Below are 19,683 nucleotides of genomic sequence, written 5' to 3' on the forward strand. Positions count from 1 at the left end.
TGGTAAAAAAATATTATATTGTGATACGCATATGAAATAGTTAAAAAAAAATACGGCCAATGGGTTCAAACCCCATGAACCCCCCCCCCCCCGTGAGTACGTCACTGTACAAAACTACGTGCTGTTTACAATCATTGAATACATATTATATAACTGATGGAAGAAGCCTTCAGTCGTTCATGTAGAGAAACATCAAGTGCCGATAGTTCAAGGGTTACTTATATAAATTTAAAAATGTATTACTTACTTATCCGTCGCTTAACCAAGTGTCATTTTGTTAGCTTAAGATCAATTCGCCTGACCGAGTGGTGCGTAGAAAGTACTAGCGACCAGCACTTTGTACAACCGTACTGTTGGTTATACCGTGGCCGATCCATTTAACTTTACTGTTTATAAAAGATCAACAAAATCACCGCTTAAAAGTTTGTCTTTGTTCACGAACATCTATTTAAACAGACCATCCAAAATTCATGTAAAATATTAAATACAATTTATTATGTGATTAATGTTTAAAAAGTATATAACTGCATAAGAATGTTTGTGATTTGTATCATTGTATTGTATTGTGTTATTTATAATTTACCTGAATTGAAAATTTTAATAACTTACTGTACTGTGATACTTTGTATTAAACCAGTAAACTGTATAAAATGTTGATAATTCTTGATTATATTTAGTAGGAGAAACAGTGTATATTTCCGTGATTTTAAACGACTAGTAGGTGCATTATAAATAGTGGAAAGCTTGACCTACATAAAGCAGTATTAACTGTGGTTCGAAAGGGTACTGCGAATATAATATTCTTATTGATGGTCAAGTACACAGATTTTAATGTTTAATTCGTCATGATATCAAATCTTTTAATATTCGTGTTTTTAATTTTATTTACTACTTCAATGCGCACACAGTTAATTTATGGCCAATACGAACAAGGAATTCCCTTTAGGGAAAACAATTTCTTAGGCAATCGGCCTATTTTGCGTGAGTACGATTTTATTGTCATTGGCGCAGGTCCGGGCGGCTGTGTGGTCGCAAATCGATTATCTGAAAATCCAAATTGGTCAGTACTAGTGCTGGAAGCAGGACAAGATGAATCCATTTACACAGAAATACCTGGCGCACAGTCTCTATTAGAAACATCGAGCATCTACAGTTGGGGATACAGCACAGAGCCGACAAAAAACGGTTGTCTAGGTTTTAAGAATAAACGTTGCTCTTGGCCAACGGGAAAAGGCATGGGTGGGTCATCGATAATTAATGCTTTGTTTTACACGAGGGGGAGAAAAGACCATTATGATACATTTGCAGCACTAGGAAATGATGGTTGGGCTTATAATGATGTATTGCCTTATTTTTTGAAATCTGAAAACAATTCTATACCAGAATATCAAAACTCACCATTCCATTCACAAAAAGGATACTTCCACGTCGAACGAGCTCGTTATCGTTCACCAATTGTTGACATGTTCATTGAAGCAGGCGGTGAACTAGGATTAAAAAAAAATGTTGACTATACAATTGATCCGGAATATGGAATATCTCGTATACAAGCTACAACTATTAATGGGCGCCGAGTAAATATATATTTTAGTAAACATTTTTATTTTATTTGAAAAATAAATGCTGACATTCCTATCGACTTTATTAAGCAGGCCCCCACGATGGAGGGTTAGATTCACTTTAATATGTTATTACATTATGTACACTATACCTATAATAAATATATAATTTAAATTCGACATATTTAAATATAATAATAGTACATACCTACTACCTGCTTATAATTTTTAGTTTGTACTGACATTTTGTTTATTCTATTGTGGAAATCAATCGTGCTTAAATATTTGTACGAAGTTATTATACCTACTTTCAATATAAAACGCTTAAATATTTAAAATATATTTTCGTAAAGTACTTTATATATTATATTATAACTTTATCCAAAAAATTTTTAATTTAATATTGTTATTTTATACCTACGTTTTTTTCTATATAAATAAAATATAAAACAATTGAGTATTTGACAGCATAAGTATATAATATTAATATTAGGTTTAAAAATATAAACCTATCATTTGAGTACCATAAAAACATTGTATTTTTGTAAACAAGATTTCTTCAAAGTAAATAAATGGTGGAAAAGTGGCATTCAGGAGATATATTTTATTGGTAGGTACCTACAAACATTTTAAATATATAAAACATTGGTAAATGATACTGCAGAATGCAGATATCTATCTAATTTATCAATAATTACATATTATACTATTGTAGTAAAATTATACTGCGTGAAGTGATATTTTATTCTACTTTTGGTGTCAATTGTTAAAATGTATTTATTTTATCTCGATTTATAATTTTTATAAAAAAAGTTAGTTAACGATTGTTTATGAAAGCTATAAATTATAATAACCGCTTATTTTTTAACAACTAAGCGAGATAGATAATTTTAAATTATATAATAAGTGGGGGAGGGAAAATAAGTAAAAAGAAGTGAAAACGTCTTACTCTCTTTTTTAACTACTGAATTTAGATTATTTTAAAAAAAAATCCATGTATTTTCGGATTTAATACTTGTGATTTGTGTTAATTTAATACTTTTATTTTATAGTTGAGTGCATCAAAAGCTTTTATACATACAGCCAAAGATCGTCAAAATTTACATATAGCAATATTCAGCCAAGTAACAAAAATACTCATTGATCCAAAAACTAAAAAAGCAATCGGAGTGGAGTTTATTAAAAAGGGAAAAATTAGAACAGTATATTCTAGAAAAGAAGTTATTTTATCTGCTGGGCCAATAAATTCACCACAATTATTAATGTTATCAGGAATTGGACCAAAAGACCACTTAAAACACCATGGTATATCTGTTATCCAAGATTTACCTGTAGGACAACATTTAGAAGATCACTATGGTTTAATCGGTACCTATATTTTATTTTATTATTTAGGTATTCAAATATAATTTTTTTTTATCTATGTAATTATTGCTTTTTAAATATTATAAATTTTTATAAACTTCATTATATTCATATATTATATACTAAATTATATTGATACGGTTATAGAAATTTGTCGTGATCTTTCACACTTGAAAATATAAATAATTTTCTATAGTTAATGTTATGTTACTTTTCTATTTTAAATCAAGAAAAAATATTTGTTTAGGTTTGGAATTTATAGTGAATCAAACAGGTCCAGTTCTGACACAACAAAGTATAGCAGATCCGTTTTTGTACGATGAATGGTTAAAGTATGGCCGAGGACCGCTTACAGTACCGAGAGGTAGAGACGGTTTGGCTTTCATTAGATCACCGTCTGGCAAAGAGATTGAACTCGTATTGGCTCCTATAACTGATAAGCCAAACATATTTTTCATTAGTACTTTGTTGTTGCAACCAGACGCCCGTGGGAGTGTACAATTAAAAAGCAACAACTCAATGCAGCCACCCGTTATGTACTATGGTTATTATGACAATAATAATGATCTCGAGGACAATATATACGCACTCAAGTATGCTGTAAAAATGGTAGAGGAGACTCAGGCGTTTAAAAATGTCGCTGCCAAATTAAACCCTGTACCGTACTCGAAATGTGAACATTTCCGATTTAGATCTGACGAGTATTGGGGGTGTTTATCAAAACACTTCACTAACACATTTCATCATCACTGTGCTACGTGCAGGATGGGAAGTGTCGTCAACGATAGATTACAAGTATTCGGAATTCAGGGACTACGAGTAGTGGACTCTTCGATACTCCCACATATTCCAAGCGCACATCTTTACGCCCCTAGTATAATGGTGGGCGAAAAAGGAGCAGATATGATTCGAAGTTATTGGTCAAAGTAATATTTATTAGAGTCGTATTACGTATTGATTAATTTCTTTATATATTTTTGCAATATAATAAAGTATTATTGTAATTATTGTAAACAAAACTAATAGTTTTATACCAAATTTACAAAATAAATAAAAAATTGTATTAAAGTAAACTTTTTATTTTTCTATTTAATAATATTATTTTGATGATAAGTTTTAGCTTAATAAATTAATGTAAGTATGTAAGCGACTTAGTGGTTTCGAAAATATTATTATATTATTTTCAAAATTATAACAGAAAGAAACATTTTATTTACACACGGACTGAAGCGTTATGAACAGATGATTTGCATAAAAACCGGTCCTCCAAAATAAATATGTCCATGTTTTTTTCAATTCCACAAATATTTAAATTTTTGTTTTACAACAATTAAAAAACAGTAGTTACAATAATATAAGAACTAAGAATATAATTATTTTATTTTAAGTATAATTTAAATTTAATATTGATGTTATCTACTGCTTAATTTATTTATGTTAAATATATATTATGTGACGAGTTTTAAAGTTATCAAACATTTTTAAAATGTATATACCTTTATTACCTATCTATAAAATAAATAATTGTGGGTAATAAAAAAAAAAAAAAAAATTATACTTAAATTAAATATTTCCTTTGTAACATTAATAAACATAAATTTAACACTAAATTGTAGCAACTACTGGTTTTTAATAAATACATTAATATATTAACTCTAATAGCCTACATCTAGAAGTTAAAACACCTACTTGCAATTTACATATAATACATATAACAGTACTACATCGATATATTTTGTGGTTATGCTTAGTAGGAGAAATACTATATATTTTTTAAATATTGTATAACACTTGGTAGGTAAGTATATATAAAGAAGACTTTGACCTACAGAAAACAGTATTCCTTAAGGTTTTGATACTGCCATTATTATGTATAAAAGGTGTACTGTGTAATGACCATTGATCAAGTAGTATTCAAGTGAATTTATTCAAAAATATTCTATACTTATTTAATCATGAAAATGCTTCTTAAAATATCCGTATATTTTTTATCATTTACATTATTTACTACGTCAATATTTGCACAGTTATTCCAGTCAATTTATGGGCCGTTCCAGCAACAAGGAATTCCTTTCAGGGAAAACAATTTTTTAGGTACTCGACCTATATTACGTGAGTATGATTTTATTGTCGTCGGAGCTGGTACTGGAGGCTGCGTAGTCGCAAATCGCCTGTCTGAAAATCCGAACTGGTTAGTACTAGTATTAGAAGCAGGAAAAGACGAAACTGTGTACACAGATATACCGGCAGTAGCATCATTTTTAGAATCATCAGAGTACAGTTGGGGATACATCGCGGAGCCAGTTAAAAATGGTTGTTTTGGTTTTAAAAATAACCGTTGTCCTTGGCCAAAAGGAAAAGGCATGGGTGGATCATCGATAATAAACGATATGTACTACCAGAGAGGGAAAAAAGAAGACTATGATATAATCGCAGATCTAGGAAACGATGGTTGGGCTTTCGACGATGTATTGCCTTATTTTTTGAAATCCGAAAACAATTCTATACCTGAATATCAAAACTCACCGTTCCATTCGCAAAAAGGAAACCTACATGTCGAACGAGTCAGATATCATTCACCACTCGTTGATAAATTTATAGAAGCTGGCGGAGAATTAGGATTAAAAACAAATATTGATTATACAGTTGATCCGGAGTATGGATCATCGCGTTTACAAGCCACAACAATAAATGGACGCAGAGTAAATATATATATATTTATAATTTTAAATGCATATCTTTAAAATTTAATAAATAAATATTAGTATTATATTTTCACTCGATCGTTTGAACATTGCCAGTTAATTTATTTAGCAAACCATTCTTTTTTTTCGCGTATTTTTTATAATTACGTAATATATATTTTTTTTTTTATCTAGCTATACCGCCTATAGATACTTATACTTATTTTAATTTATTTTTCATAAATCATAAAAATTAGACATTTTAAAATTTTTAAAATATTATCTTAAGATTTAATGTATCCTTTGTGATTACAAAATATTACTTACTGGATAAAGAATTCATCTTTATGTGCATTTTAAAGTGAGAAAACGACTTCCATTAGGATTATTTATAACGCATTATTTGTTTATTAGTTATTATCAGTTAAATAAATTTTTGTCTTATAGGTAAGCGCATCTAAAGCCTTTATCCGACCAGTCAAAGATCGTCAAAACCTCCATGTAGCAATATTCAGCCAAGTAACAAAAATAATAATTGATCCAAAAACTAAATTAGCAATTGGAGTAGAATTTATAAAAAAAGACAAAAAGAGGACAGTATTTGCTAAAAAAGAGATTATTTTGTCTGCTGGGCCAATAAATTCACCACAACTGCTAATGTTATCAGGAATCGGACCAAAAGATCACTTAAAAAATCATAAAATACCAGTAATTCAAGATTTACAGGTGGGGCAACATTTACAAGATCACTATGGAACAGTTGGTATATATTTTACTTTTAGAAATTATAATCCAAGATTTAAAAGTTTTAGTTTTACACCATTTTATTTTCATTCTTCATCATAGACAAATATAAATAACATAAATACATATATACAATATACAATATATATGTATATGTTTTTCGTTGGTACATAAATAATTTTTTTTTTGGTTAACTTTAAATTGTGTATTTAATTCACTATTTTAAATTATAACTTATACTTAACTATAAAGTTATATGCAACTGCCAACTCGTATTTGCAGTGACGTGTTATTAAATAATTTGATAAATTGTTTGTTCTCATAATACCAAAAGAAGGTGTATTTTCAGTTTTAATAAATTATTCCAAATATTCCAATCCAAACTCAGATGTTGGGAGTATAAATTAAAGTCTTTAAAAAGGTTAATTAAAAAGGAAAAATAGCAGATATTTTATCATATTAATATATTATAATATAATTTAGAGTTTGAAAAAGAAAATATTATCGGGTAAAATTATTGCATTTTCTGGTGATAATAATTGTAATATTAATTTGAGAGGTGTTATGAGAAAAAGACAAAAAATATTTTTTTTCATTTTTAAATGACATTTTAGAAACAAATAGTTGTGACATTGGTTGCGTTGCTCATATTTTGTATAATATAACGTGATACAATCAACTGTCGATGTGTTACTTGTTGGCTGTTATTACAGTAAATATATACAATATATAATTTGGGTTGAACATTTGAAGTTTCGTGGTCATGCAAATGTTGAATATAAAAATATTGAGAGTGTAAAGACAATAAAAAAAATGTTGGCTATCATTGTTATTAGCTATTGCAAGAATAATTGATATTTATATTCGGGTTTAAAATCGTAATTCGAGAAATAAAAAAAAGTTTTTTTTTTAATCATTCTAAGTATGGTTATATATTTTTCAAAGTCAATTGAAAGATGTCTGTAATACTGTGACAAAAATTTCAGGAGATTAAGTATCAGAATGTGACGTTGTAAAGGAGTTAAGGATTTTGATTGCAAAAATTAAAAATATAAAAAACTCAAAATCAAAGATTTTATCGCTTTTAAATGGCTTAAAAACAAAAATATATAGTGAAAACTCGTCCATAAAAAGGTGTGTTATGAAAACAACCTATTTTATAAAATATTTTTTGTTTGTATTTAAAAACCATTTATTTTATCCATAACACACTTTTATTTTGTTTTTATATGATATTTGGTTAGGTATGTTAAATTCTATATATTATATTAATATAGGTACCTACCTACCTACTTAATATGTAGATTGTAGATAAATGATGATAATTTGCAAACCACCAATATTAAAATAAAATATTTTTCGTGTACCTGGTTAAAAAAAAGTTATACATCATATTTGTTTTGTTATTGAAGTGTCACACTGACCTAAATAAATTTAAAATTTAAAATATAAAAATTATTTAATAATCCATACTTAGAATACCTATTTATTTTTTATATTAATATTATTTTAAAAATGTACTGTATTTATTTATATGTATTTACTTATTAGGTTTATGTACAATTTATAATATAAATTGTATTATTGTTTAGCTTTGGAGTTCATAATAAACCAAACAAGCCCAGTAATCAATCAAACAACCACATCAGACCCTCATTTATTTGAAGAATGGTTTAAGTATGGTCAAGGACCACTTACAGTGCCAAGGGGAGTGGATGGCTTAGCTTATATAAGAGCGCCATCGGGTAGAGGTCTAGAATTAATTTTTGGTCCTCTGTCTGATAAACCAAACGTATTTATCATGGCTACTGTGCTGTTACAACCAAATGCTCGCGGGAGCGTAACTTTGAAAAGCAATAATCCACTGGATCCACCGATTATGTCGTATGGTTATTATGACAGCAACACTGATCTAGAAGACAACATATACGCTCTTAAATATTTAGTTAAGATGGTAGAAGAAACACAGGCGTTTAAAGATGTGGCTGCTAAACTGAATCCTGTACCGTATCCGAAGTGCAACAGTTTACCATTCCGATCCGACGATTATTGGACTTGTTTATCAAAACATTTGACACACACTTATCATCACCAATGCGGTACATGCAGGATGGGAGATGTTGTCAACAATAAATTACAAGTATTCGGAGTTCGAGGGCTAAGAGTAGTGGATTCATCGATATTTCCACATATTCCCCATGCACATCTTTACGCTCCTACTTTAATGGTCGGTGAAAAGGGAGCAGATATGATTCGAAGTTATTGGTCAAAGTAATTTTTTGAGCAATATTATTTATTTGTGCTTAAAAATTATAACCAATATACCTAGTATCTACCTACCATAAGCATTTTTCTCATTATGTTTGAAAAAAAACTACAAAAGCTTTGATCCCTTCTACAATATGTATTTGAGTATTTCACATTTTTATCAACTTTACTCCACAACATTATTATTCTTTGAAATTAAATATTTTCAACCAATGTATTGTTAAAAACATTACTTTATTTATATTATTTATTATTAATGAAATAGATTTGTAATTTTTATTTTTTCAATAAAATAGTAAAATGTAAATTTAATAATTTTCATAGATTTAAATTTGTTAATTATTTTTTTTTTCAAAATCCCATTAATTGTTTTGAGTGAGTAGCTATTTATTTAGATTTAAGTAAAGAGTCAATATTGTGAAATAAAGGTTGAAAATTACTACATTTTAAACAGTTGTGTTTTATATACAATGTGGCTTATTAACATTAATTATTTAATGAATCATTCAATTTTTTAACAACAATGTTGAGGTGAAATTATAATGATATTATGATAGTATTATTGTTGTCTTTTTGTTTGATAGAAAGTAGAATAAATTATTAGCTATTACTATTATTAATATAGAATAATATTGTATAATATTAATCAACCAACAGTAATAATAATAAAAAAAAATATATATTTTACAGTACAAAATATTTTATAATGATTTTTAATTTGTAGTAAAACATCATTTTTTTGAGTCAGATAATATGCATGCCAATACAGATAAAATACAAAACTTGGTTTACTATGAGAAACCAAAATTAAACAATTAATAAATATTTTCAATATTATTTTACACTCTTGGCATCTGTGTCATCGTCTAAATGCTGATAGAGTTTTGCAAATAAATTACCATTTCTCTTTTGAATAGATTTTAATCTACCAGCAAACTGAGGTCGCGAAGAAGGGTTAACTCTACGATTGTCTTGATCCTGAATAATTTGCAAATACATAACACTGTTTGGATCAACATCAACGTTTTTATGTGCTATGTTATGTTTTATTCCTGTCTGTTGAGTTAATGGTGGGGACATAGGTGAATCGGTAGTAGCTCGTATTACACTCGGCCTGTCAGCCAAAGATTTTTTGAAACGCATTAAAGTTTTCTCAATGATCTTTTCTTCATCAAGTTTACCACGGCATTCAAATAAACATTGCAATACTTTACAGTGATTTTCAGTGTATAAGTTTGATTTTAAGAATGTTTCTAACTCTGCCCACATAGACTTGTATTGGTCATCTTTTTTCATCATTTTTCGTGGATTTGATAAACTGGGTGTAATAAGGTGTTCATTCTTAGATTCAGCTGCCATCAAAGCATAAATACATTGTTTGCAATTCATTACTTCCTGATCACTTAAGTTATCTTTAACCATTAATGACAACATTGGTTCAGTGTATTGTTTCAAATTATATATTATAGTTGAAGATGTTATGAGTGGCCAATATGCAGTTTGTTTTTTCAGTTTTTCTTTAGCATCATCAATATTGTTTTTATCTTCTGTTTGTTTTCTTTTTGTTGGTTGCAGTAAATTTAACTTCATGAAATTACCAAAATCAGCTATTCTGTACTGGGTTACTTTCCCTCCTGGGCCTTCACTAATGGCCGGTGGATCTTCAAGTACTGTCCGACCAGACGATACTGTGTGTATGTATATTTCACCATTGTACGATTTTAGAACATGTGACATACTCTTACCACCACCTTGTTTAATCATCTCAAGTAAAACTGACCGACCATTCAGTAAAAATGTTATCAAACATGCGCTCGGTCTGCTGTTTATATCAACTGGAGTGATTCTATGTAATGTTGTACAGCTGTGAATATCCGGTAAGTTGTTATTAGCCCTAGGCGTACACCATTTTAATTTAATTGTTTCGTAGTCTGCTCCTTCTTTTTTAGCGACCACTGCTTTAGCATCAGCTACATTTGCATTTAAAATAGTTGTATGTGCAGTAGCTGCATGATATATTTCTACATCGTAATTTGCTGACGAACTGGCATTTTGTTCTTCCTTCATTGGGATACCAGTAACTGTTGTACTGGCTAAATTGTAGTGTTTTAATAAAAGATTTGATATCTTAATACCAATTTTTGACGCAGGAATTGAATGCACTTCCAAATCCAACATTGGTGATATGGTATGAGATGGACGATCAGTTACTTCACATGTAATAGAATCTGGATATGTGTTAATTATTACTAAATGACAATGATGAATAGACATTGAATTGGGTTGAGATGCATATTTGTTGCTTTTGATCATTTCATTATGAAACATGGACATGAGATTCTCTATTGACGGGTTATCTCTGGCTGATGTGATAATAATTGTTCTACACCTGAAATAATATATAAAAAATTGAATAAGAACATGGGTATTGATAATTATTTCTTATTGCAATAATTTATTATTCTTAATAACTTTTTAACAATTTAAAAAAATGAATGAACATTTTCAGCAATTCATTAAAGCATAATTAAGCAATAATCTAATTCATAAATTACTGGAGTTAAATATAACCAATATCATATTAAACATAACACTTTGTTTAACTAAGGTTCAAATGATTTTCTTATATATATATACATATACACCTATAATTAATTATTATTAAATTAATAAAAAAATAAAGATAGTTTCTACACAAAAAATTATATTTAATCAATCTAAATAACAATTCCTACGTATTAATGAACTAAATACCTAAATATTTTCTAATATGTTATGCGTTATTTATTTACTTGTTTAAATAGGCTAAGTACTTTTTATATTAGTGAAAGTTAAAAATGTTGAATATATATTTAAAGATTTATATTAAGGTATGAAAATATTATTAAGGTATAAAATAAATAATAAGCAAAACAATTTTTTCTAACCTAACACTCTTATGGCATTTGGAAAAAGTTTTTCTTATTTAGGGAACTACAAACTTAAATTAAAATTAATTATTATTGTACACGGATAATTTAAAAAAAAAATATATATCTCCTTTTCTTCTAGTAATAAAATAGGTTTGTGATATGGGCATTTGATTTTAATTAAGCAAATAAAAAAACAATTTGATAACTCAATTAAATTTTTTATACAAAATGTATGTGCCAAATCATATATAGTATGTACCGGCAGTTATATGAACAATTATAATTTAAAATAATTAAAACAAATTACTTGTTTTGAACTTCAATATTATTTTTCTTAGCTGCTTGGTCCATTTGCGCTGTAGTACATTCAGTCATTGCTTCAGCTGCGGTACGAAATCCGTACACAACACTGTAGTCTCGATTTGGATTTGGTACAAGTTTTGCAGGTGGCCCTAAACACGACAAATGATGCAGCATATAGTTAACGTTTTGTTGACTAGATGACCAATTATTCAAGTTGCGAGATTGCGTGTCGCTACTAATAACACGTATAAGTTTCCCTTCTGGGAACAAATCCCAGACGATACGGCAGTATTCGAGTACAGCTTCAATGCTACACGTCCACATTGATTTGAATATGGGCGCAGGTAGTACTCCGCCGGATGGCCGTTTGGTGAAGTCCATTTTTATATGTGAATTACTAGCCAATCCAAGGTATGGAGTGTGGTCCACCACAAATGTGGTTTTGTGATTAGCTGGAAATAATTGATCCATTAAGCTCATATTTATGCACTAAAAATATTATTAATTAGATAATGAAACGTTTAATTCATTTTTTAAGACTAAGAATGTACGTCGAACACATAACTAAACGATTAAAATAAAAGTCAAGCACTAGGCAGGTGGTAAGTAATTTTGTAATTTGTTTTGAACTGTGTATAAAAATTAAAAATGTAATGTGTTCAATATTCGATTAATTTGTTTATTGCTATCAGTTTATCACGAATCCAGCCGCAAAATTATGTTATCATTTGTTTACATGATATGACATATATATATTATCGTTATCTATTGAGTGTGCACAACTTGATTCTACGACGTTTGATCCCCACCATTTGGTCCCCAGTAATTATCAAATTTAAAAGTATATTAATAATTATTAGTATTTCCCTTATATTCACATCTACTTATACGAAACATTGTAATTTCACAAATAGTTATTATTAAATAATGTTTTATCAACGATAGATATCCGTTGTTAACTAATTTACAAGTTTGTAAGTTACCTATATTACAATTAATGTCAATTATTCCAATGCCAAAGTAGGTAGGTACCAACTATTTACAACATTTATTTTAATTTAGCTAGTACCTTTAGTGTTTGATAGTAAGGTATCACACTCTGACCTCAATTTAATGTATTACTACAGATTTCGAATCAGTTGTTGGTTCGCATAATAAATCATAATAAAATGAGAAAATCTCCAAATATATAGGAAGAACTTCAAACAATATATTATTATCTTACTGTTTATGTGTTACCCTTTCTACTATAATATATTTTTAGGGTCCTAGGGTGACTAGTTGTTTCATATTAATATATTATTATTTATTGCCTATAGAGAAGTTAAGTATTTAAAAAATATGATGTGGACACGACAAAAGCTTTATGAACGAACATTTACAGAAGAAATATAACTTTTTTTTTTATTAAAAAATATAAATAACATTTACAATCTGTATAAAAAAAGTATATACAATAAGTAAATAGGAAAACAAAATAATGACGGACAAGAAGACGGTGAGTAGGGAAGCTATCCAGTGATAGGACCCTTAGGATGTGTCAAAAATGTCAAAAATATATAATAAAAAAAATTGGTATAAATTAACCAATGATACACGTCAATACTCCAAAAATACTGTTTTATTTTTAATATATAAACTTTGGACTTAAATCGAAAAAATTAGACGTTGATGAAGGTTATAGTCAAATATAAATAGGTACTAAATAGATAAATATTTGTAATTTACAAAATTATCAGATACATTTTTTTTCGAAAAGTACACCAAGGTATTTTGGGCTATAGTGAGGTTGGAATTATTAAGATATTGTTAAATGTAATTTGGAACATTTCTTTATTTGAAAGTATAGTCTCTATACTAGATTAATCAATTTTTACCTTCCAATTTTGACACCTGTAGATTTCAACAGGTACCTAAGAGAAAGATGATAATACAATTTTAGCGATATTGTTAGATACGAGTACGATGATTGTATTTTCGTGAACTTAAAGAATTGATTTCTCTTCAACATATTCAGTGATAAAATTTTCAAGGGAAGAAGTTTGATCTGTAATATAAATATTGAATAATGGTCTATATACTTTATACGACGAGGGAATATCGGAAGGTTGACCAGGTTTTAGTATAGCTATGACATTATCATTGAAAACATCCACCCGCTCAGAATCTCACATATTAATTATTCATTTTGTGTAATACATTACGTATATAAAATGCATCACATTTATATTTTATATTTATTCTTTTTAACGCATTATGTATAAGTTTTTAAGAATTATTAATGAAATAAACTGCAGATTCCACTCATTCTTGTATGTATTAAAAATTGAGAGCTGGTTCAAGGACTATTTGAGCCGATACGATTTTTATTGTCAATCTAGGCAATTGTTCTATAAAATTATCCTAGTACATTTATTTATTTATTTTTGGTTGATAGTTAAGTTTAAGTAGAACTTATGTACGTATCTGAAAAACAAATATTATATGAGTATAAAACCTATATCCTATATAAAAAATAATGAAATTAATTAACTATTAAACAGAGATCTTTTTTTGCATTTAAATATAAGGTCCCAAAGCGTCAAATGCGTGTAAAGTATAAACTAGAAAGTTCTCAAAAGCTTCAAAGGAATTTTTTGTATAAAAGAAACCTATACCTGTATAGATTTTCAGAAATCATTATTATGTTTTGTTGAAAATAAATTAATTTAAGTAAGTATAGGTACTGCTAGTGTCTTGTAATACTTGAAATCCTCGTTGGTTGCTTTATATTATTATAATTAATTATAAATATATTTATAAATATTTAATTCCATGAAAGTAATATCTTTAAGTAAGTATATCTTTATTTTCACTTCAAAGCTTATTTAAATTAATTCCAAACCAAAAACTTCTATGCAGGTTTTTTTAGTCTTAGTTTCAACAACTAGGTAATAATTTATGGTTTTTGAATTTTGAGTTGGAGCAAAAAAACAGTAAATATAAATTTACTTTAAACTCTAGCATAAAGTTTAACGCTTTTTTTTGAAAATAGGTACTTAATAGTTTTTATGCAACGGTAAAAGTGATTAAAAACTTATATTTTTGTTGTTAAACTCTCATGGGTGGCTTCTGAACTCATGGCACCAACACCAAGCTATAAAAAACTTAGCTTAATTATGATAATATTACACTAATAAAGCTTCTCCTATACTCTACCGTTTAATGTTTTAAATATTTGTATATCTGGTTACAAAAAAAGTCTTTGAATGTACTTATTTTAAGAAGTGTTTTTTTTTGTATATGTATATACGATAAGTAATCAATAAAATGTTTAAAATGTCCTAAATTAGAAAATTAAATTATTTCTTAGTGACTATTTTAATTTAAAATTCATACAATGGATATTAACTTATACAATAACTCATCTCAAACAATTTTTGTTATTATTAATAAATAAATGACCGTAGATACTTGAAATTTCCACGAAATTTAGTTTATTTTATCATTTTTTTTTCATGGTAGAATTTTTAAAATATTTTGATCATTTTTCAGCTATGTGCCTAAACTATTATATCCTTTTTAAATTTAAAATGTGTAATAAAATAATTATAATAATTGTTGGCCATTAAGGATAAGAATAAGTTACAGCATATATTGAATAGGACAAAAGCCACAAAATATAACTATAAGATATTACACACATACACACACATTTAAAATACGTGTATTAATCTGTGTTAAAAAGTTAAATAAAATTAACAGTAGTGAATTAAAGGAAAAAGTCTTATTGTTTTAAAATATAAATCGGTCACCTCATCTTATATCTTAGACGCTACCATGGTTTCCACAGGTATGTCGCAACAAGGATCGGAGAGGTAATATATTACTAAATTATAATATAATAAGTAATTGATTTTAAGACATATAATTGTCTCCGGTAATTTAGTGTCTTTTCAATCATTTCAATTTATAGGCCTGAGATATTTTTTTTTTCTATAAATGACGATAAAAAATTATTCACTGGGTAAAATTTCTTGAAAATTTAATACAAGATCTTACATAAGCTGTTCATATATCCCTATAAAAATATTAAAAATACATAGACCTTATTTTTTTATATGTATTTGACGAAATTCGTAAAAATCGCAAAAAATGTTCAACTATTTTGTAATTAGAAACTCATAAAAAGTTTTCGTTTTATATCTAAGCTTTGATAATTTAATATGAGATTCCTCACAAGAAGTTCATATTGAAACCAGCACTAAAACCTAAAAAATATATAAAAACAATTATTTTTTATTGGCATTTCAAGTTCAAAATTGTACTAAATTAATTATTTTAACAACGAATACATTTTTTTTATTATTTAGAAAAATATTTATGGGATTTAAAACTTTTAAGTACATTTCATTATATTACTCGTATTATTAATTTTATTACTGTACGTAATGTAATTTTTGACTTATTTTAACTGTTTTACGGTATTTATAAAAAAGGTGTTATTACATTTTAAGTTATATTTATTAATATAATATGGTATATATAAATGCATATTTTTTTAATAATTAAATAATAAATAATAATAATATAATAAAGACCGATTGACTAAATAGCAGCTAATGTTAACAGGTTTGGATAAAATACTCAAAAAAAGGTATCATGATACATGATTCATAGTACATACATTTAATGTATCTAGATATAAGATACATGATATACTTTTATATTTCCAATTGAATTGTTTTAACTATTAAACGTCTATGCACTAAACTGTCTATACATAAATACATATAAAATCATAAATATAAATAATAGTTAAAAGAAAATAATAATAATAATAATCAACAGTTCAATACACATTATACATTTATAACTAATATAACTAATAACTATATTATAAATTATAAATACACCAAAGTTGATAAATTACAAAAATATTTCATTTTAGTTTTTATTAGAATAAATTTTATACTCATACCTAGGTAGCGAATTCATATTTTATGAGAATGAAAATTTTAGTTTAGTGCTTATCTGTATGACTAGATAGGTATACGCCATTATACGGACATATACCTTAATTTAATTTTATGTTTTTCAAATTATCTTACAAATTATAGCATTGTGTGGTCATTTTTTTCGTCGTCGATAATTTCAGCTCGATTGCACCTGGACAATTTTTCATAAAAATTTCAGTTTTCAGGTATCCTTCATACAATTATTTACAATACAATATTAATTATAATACACAGACAAAAAAAAATTATTACAATTTTCTGTTATATTTATTGTAAGTTTTGAGAGCCCTACAAATATAATTAACATTTTTTTGGTACTATTTAGAAAAAATGCTTACAATAATAGTATCTTGTAACTTTTGGAAAAATAAGATACAAGATAGGTACTAATATAAAATGTGTCATGATACAAGATACAAGATATAATTGTATTTTTCATACTGCCTAATCATGATTGTTAAATTAATAATAGTTATTATAATAAATAGAATAAGGCAAATTCAATAAATGTACCTATTATTATTTTGTTTTCGTTTATCACTTAAATTCATAGTTGTATACGTAAATGTGACATTTCATAAAGTTCCTAATACTGTTATAAAATGTACATAAATGTACATAATCAATTGATTAGTAAATAAGTTTTTAGTTTTCAAACATTTCAGTACACAGATCATTTATGTATAATTCAATGTCAATTGAATACAATGGCGTTCCCTGAGGATGGAAGGGGGGTTAGGGGTTATATCTCCCCCATTGACTTTTTTTGCTGACTTTCGGAAAACAAATTATTAGATATTAGAGTTGTTACTTGTTATAAGTCATTGCTTTTGATTATTAGTAATAAGTTATTGCTTATAAATTATATTTATTATTATAATATTATATACATTTTAGAAGTAGAACGTAATTTTTTTCTGTACAAATATATTTTAAGTAATACAATTTAATGAACATAATTTGGAAATATATTTAATTATTCATTTTAATTCGAAAAAGTAATAGAGTGAAAAAAATAATTTTTTTAAAATTAATTTAATTATAATTAAAAATTTAAAGTTTTTTTATATGACTGGTATTTTTACAGTGCAATTTATTATACAATTTTTTTTATATTTTTTGGTATAATTAAAGAGTTGTGTGTTTTAATGCAATTAAATCCAGTCTTTTCTTATAACATATATCTCCCCCCCCATCGAAAATCCCTGGGCACGCCATTGATTGAATAAGATTGAACAACAATATAATTTTCATATCTGACGGTAAAACAATTTAATGCAATCGTGGTTGGTATATTGACCGTAGAAAAAAGTAACGCAATAAATTCAAATATTGACCGTAAAAGTAAGGAACGCAATTTGTTGGTCTATGCCCAATAGTCTCCGGTCAGAATCGTTTTTCTTGTACAATGATAAATCATTCAATCATTGAATTCAAATTTAACAAACCCATAACAGTGATTCACTGGAAACATATCTAATATACACGATGTGGTATGTATTACCAATGTAATCCACTTGTCAACCTTTTTCATAAACATTTTCATTTGTAAATCACTGTCAAGTTTAATGATTTTCTCTCTAATTAGTGATTTAGTAATTGGATTGAATATTTAATTTAGTTTAGTATAGAATAATATACAATTTCAGAATTGATAAGTTCTATTAAGTATACAATATACTATAGATAAATTATTTTTGTGACGTGATGTAATACCCCTCCAATATATTATAAATACCAAATGTTAAAATAAAAATGAATTTTTTACATACCTAATATTAATAATTATTGTAGGAAAAAAATACAACAAAGAAATATAAAAATATTTTATTATCAATTAACAATGATCAGATGATAACTTTATTGCCCTCGGAGCACAGAAGGAACATTAATTATAATGTTCATCGTGGTGTCGACGTTACATGATTGGTTCATAATAATCAATATATGGAGATTGCGAACTATATTTTTTAATCAAGGCCGCAAACCTGGATCCATATATCTTTCACCTTGATTTAGGTATTTTTTCAGTTAAAAAATATAAATGATAATTTATATAATTAGATATATACAATAAATTATAATAAACATAATTACCTAATGTCCTATAATCCAAGCAATGCTTGATTTGGAAATAAACTAGAAGGGGTATTCAGCGGATGTTGGATGAACAAGCGTTCCACACAAAATTCAATGTCACATTATTGTGGTGGGGGGGCAAAGCCCCCCAAATCCCTTTCAGCCACCTATAAACCTAAAAAATCATTCAATTTATTATAAAAAAATATTTTAAAATAAAGAAACACTTATTTATTTATTACATTATCCATGAATGACATTATAATTTAAATTACGATTTATAAAGATATATAACATGTTATTAACTCGTCAGTCGTCAATACAACCTACAAAAAACTTATCATATTGTATTATTACATATACACCCATCACCCGTATGCATGAATACAGTACTGTGCGACACAAACGTCGTCGAGAAACACTTTTATGATATACAGCACAACCCGTGGATGAAGACATATGACGTAAAGGTAAGCAAGGTACCGAGAACAACAAAACTATATAAATACAATAAAATGCAATTTATTGAATTAAAAAAACAGTATTGCACACCGACAAATGGTCTTCGAATCAAACGTATATTATATATTTATATACGTGTAAATTTAAGAAAAAAAATAGAATAAATATCTCGTACGTCGATCGGCGTCCGCGATCCAACATTAGTGCGAATTAATTATCCACAAATTTGGCTTTTAATCGAAGCTTTACAGACGAGTAACACAGGTACATAAATAAAAATTTTAAATTATAGAGCAGCCAGCTGGAGGTA

General features: G+C 27.3%; 3 protein-coding genes across 4 annotated transcripts; 2 read left to right on the forward strand and 1 right to left on the reverse strand.

The window, feature by feature from the left end:
* The first annotated feature begins 779 nt into the window (after positions 1-779).
* On the forward strand, positions 780-3,895 carry LOC113553304 (glucose dehydrogenase [FAD, quinone]-like). Its single transcript, XM_026956571.1, has 3 exons — positions 780-1,574; positions 2,612-2,927; positions 3,172-3,895. Exons 1-3 carry the CDS (start codon positions 846-848, stop codon positions 3,852-3,854), a joined length of 1,728 nt encoding a protein of 575 aa, XP_026812372.1. The 5' UTR covers positions 780-845; the 3' UTR covers positions 3,855-3,895.
* Positions 3,896-4,794: 899 nt separating this feature from the next.
* Positions 4,795-8,784, forward strand: LOC113553797 (glucose dehydrogenase [FAD, quinone]-like). 2 transcript variants are annotated; one of them, XM_026957331.1, is made up of 4 exons: positions 5,092-5,115; positions 5,199-5,626; positions 6,056-6,371; positions 7,945-8,784. In XM_026957331.1, the coding sequence occupies exons 2-4, from the start codon at positions 5,288-5,290 to the stop codon at positions 8,625-8,627; spliced, it is 1,338 nt and encodes a 445-aa protein (XP_026813132.1). In that variant the 5' UTR covers positions 5,092-5,115; positions 5,199-5,287; the 3' UTR covers positions 8,628-8,784. The 2 variants fall into 2 exon arrangements, with proteins under 2 accessions (XP_026813131.1, XP_026813132.1); XM_026957330.1 differs by having other exon boundaries at positions 4,795-5,626.
* Positions 8,785-9,325: 541 nt separating this feature from the next.
* Positions 9,326-12,498, reverse strand: LOC113552176 (integrator complex subunit 13). The gene is made up of 2 exons (XM_026954911.1): positions 11,840-12,498; positions 9,326-11,009 (listed from the first exon to the last, which is right to left on the reverse strand). The coding sequence occupies exons 1-2, from the start codon at positions 12,313-12,315 to the stop codon at positions 9,455-9,457; spliced, it is 2,031 nt and encodes a 676-aa protein (XP_026810712.1). The 5' UTR covers positions 12,316-12,498; the 3' UTR covers positions 9,326-9,454.
* Between the last annotated feature and the right edge of the window lie 7,185 nt (positions 12,499-19,683).

This window comes from Rhopalosiphum maidis, chromosome 2 (genome assembly GCF_003676215.2).
Source record: "Rhopalosiphum maidis isolate BTI-1 chromosome 2, ASM367621v3, whole genome shotgun sequence".
Taxonomy (NCBI): Eukaryota; Metazoa; Arthropoda; class Insecta; order Hemiptera; family Aphididae; genus Rhopalosiphum; species Rhopalosiphum maidis.

What these genes read in the sequence shown, in the direction of transcription:
- LOC113553304 (XM_026956571.1), top strand. Translation starts at nt 846, where the DNA reads ATGATATCAAATCTTTTAATATTCGTGTTTTTAATTTTATTTACTACT. An exon ending in CAACTATTAATGGGCGCCGA is followed by an intron (nt 1,575 to 2,611) that starts GTAAATATATAT and finishes TTTATTTTATAG; the next exon opens with TTGAGTGCATCAAAAGCTTT. An exon ending in AGATCACTATGGTTTAATCG is followed by an intron (nt 2,928 to 3,171) that starts GTACCTATATTT and finishes ATATTTGTTTAG; the next exon opens with GTTTGGAATTTATAGTGAAT.
- LOC113553797 (XM_026957330.1), top strand. Translation starts at nt 4,880, where the DNA reads ATGAAAATGCTTCTTAAAATATCCGTATATTTTTTATCATTTACATTA. An exon ending in CAACAATAAATGGACGCAGA is followed by an intron (nt 5,627 to 6,055) that starts GTAAATATATAT and finishes TTTGTCTTATAG; the next exon opens with GTAAGCGCATCTAAAGCCTT. An exon ending in AGATCACTATGGAACAGTTG is followed by an intron (nt 6,372 to 7,944) that starts GTATATATTTTA and finishes ATTATTGTTTAG; the next exon opens with CTTTGGAGTTCATAATAAAC.
- LOC113552176 (XM_026954911.1), bottom strand. Translation starts at nt 12,315, where the DNA reads ATGAGCTTAATGGATCAATTATTTCCAGCTAATCACAAAACCACATTT. An exon ending in AATATTGAAGTTCAAAACAA is followed by an intron (nt 11,010 to 11,839) that starts GTAATTTGTTTT and finishes ATATTATTTCAG; the next exon opens with GTGTAGAACAATTATTATCA.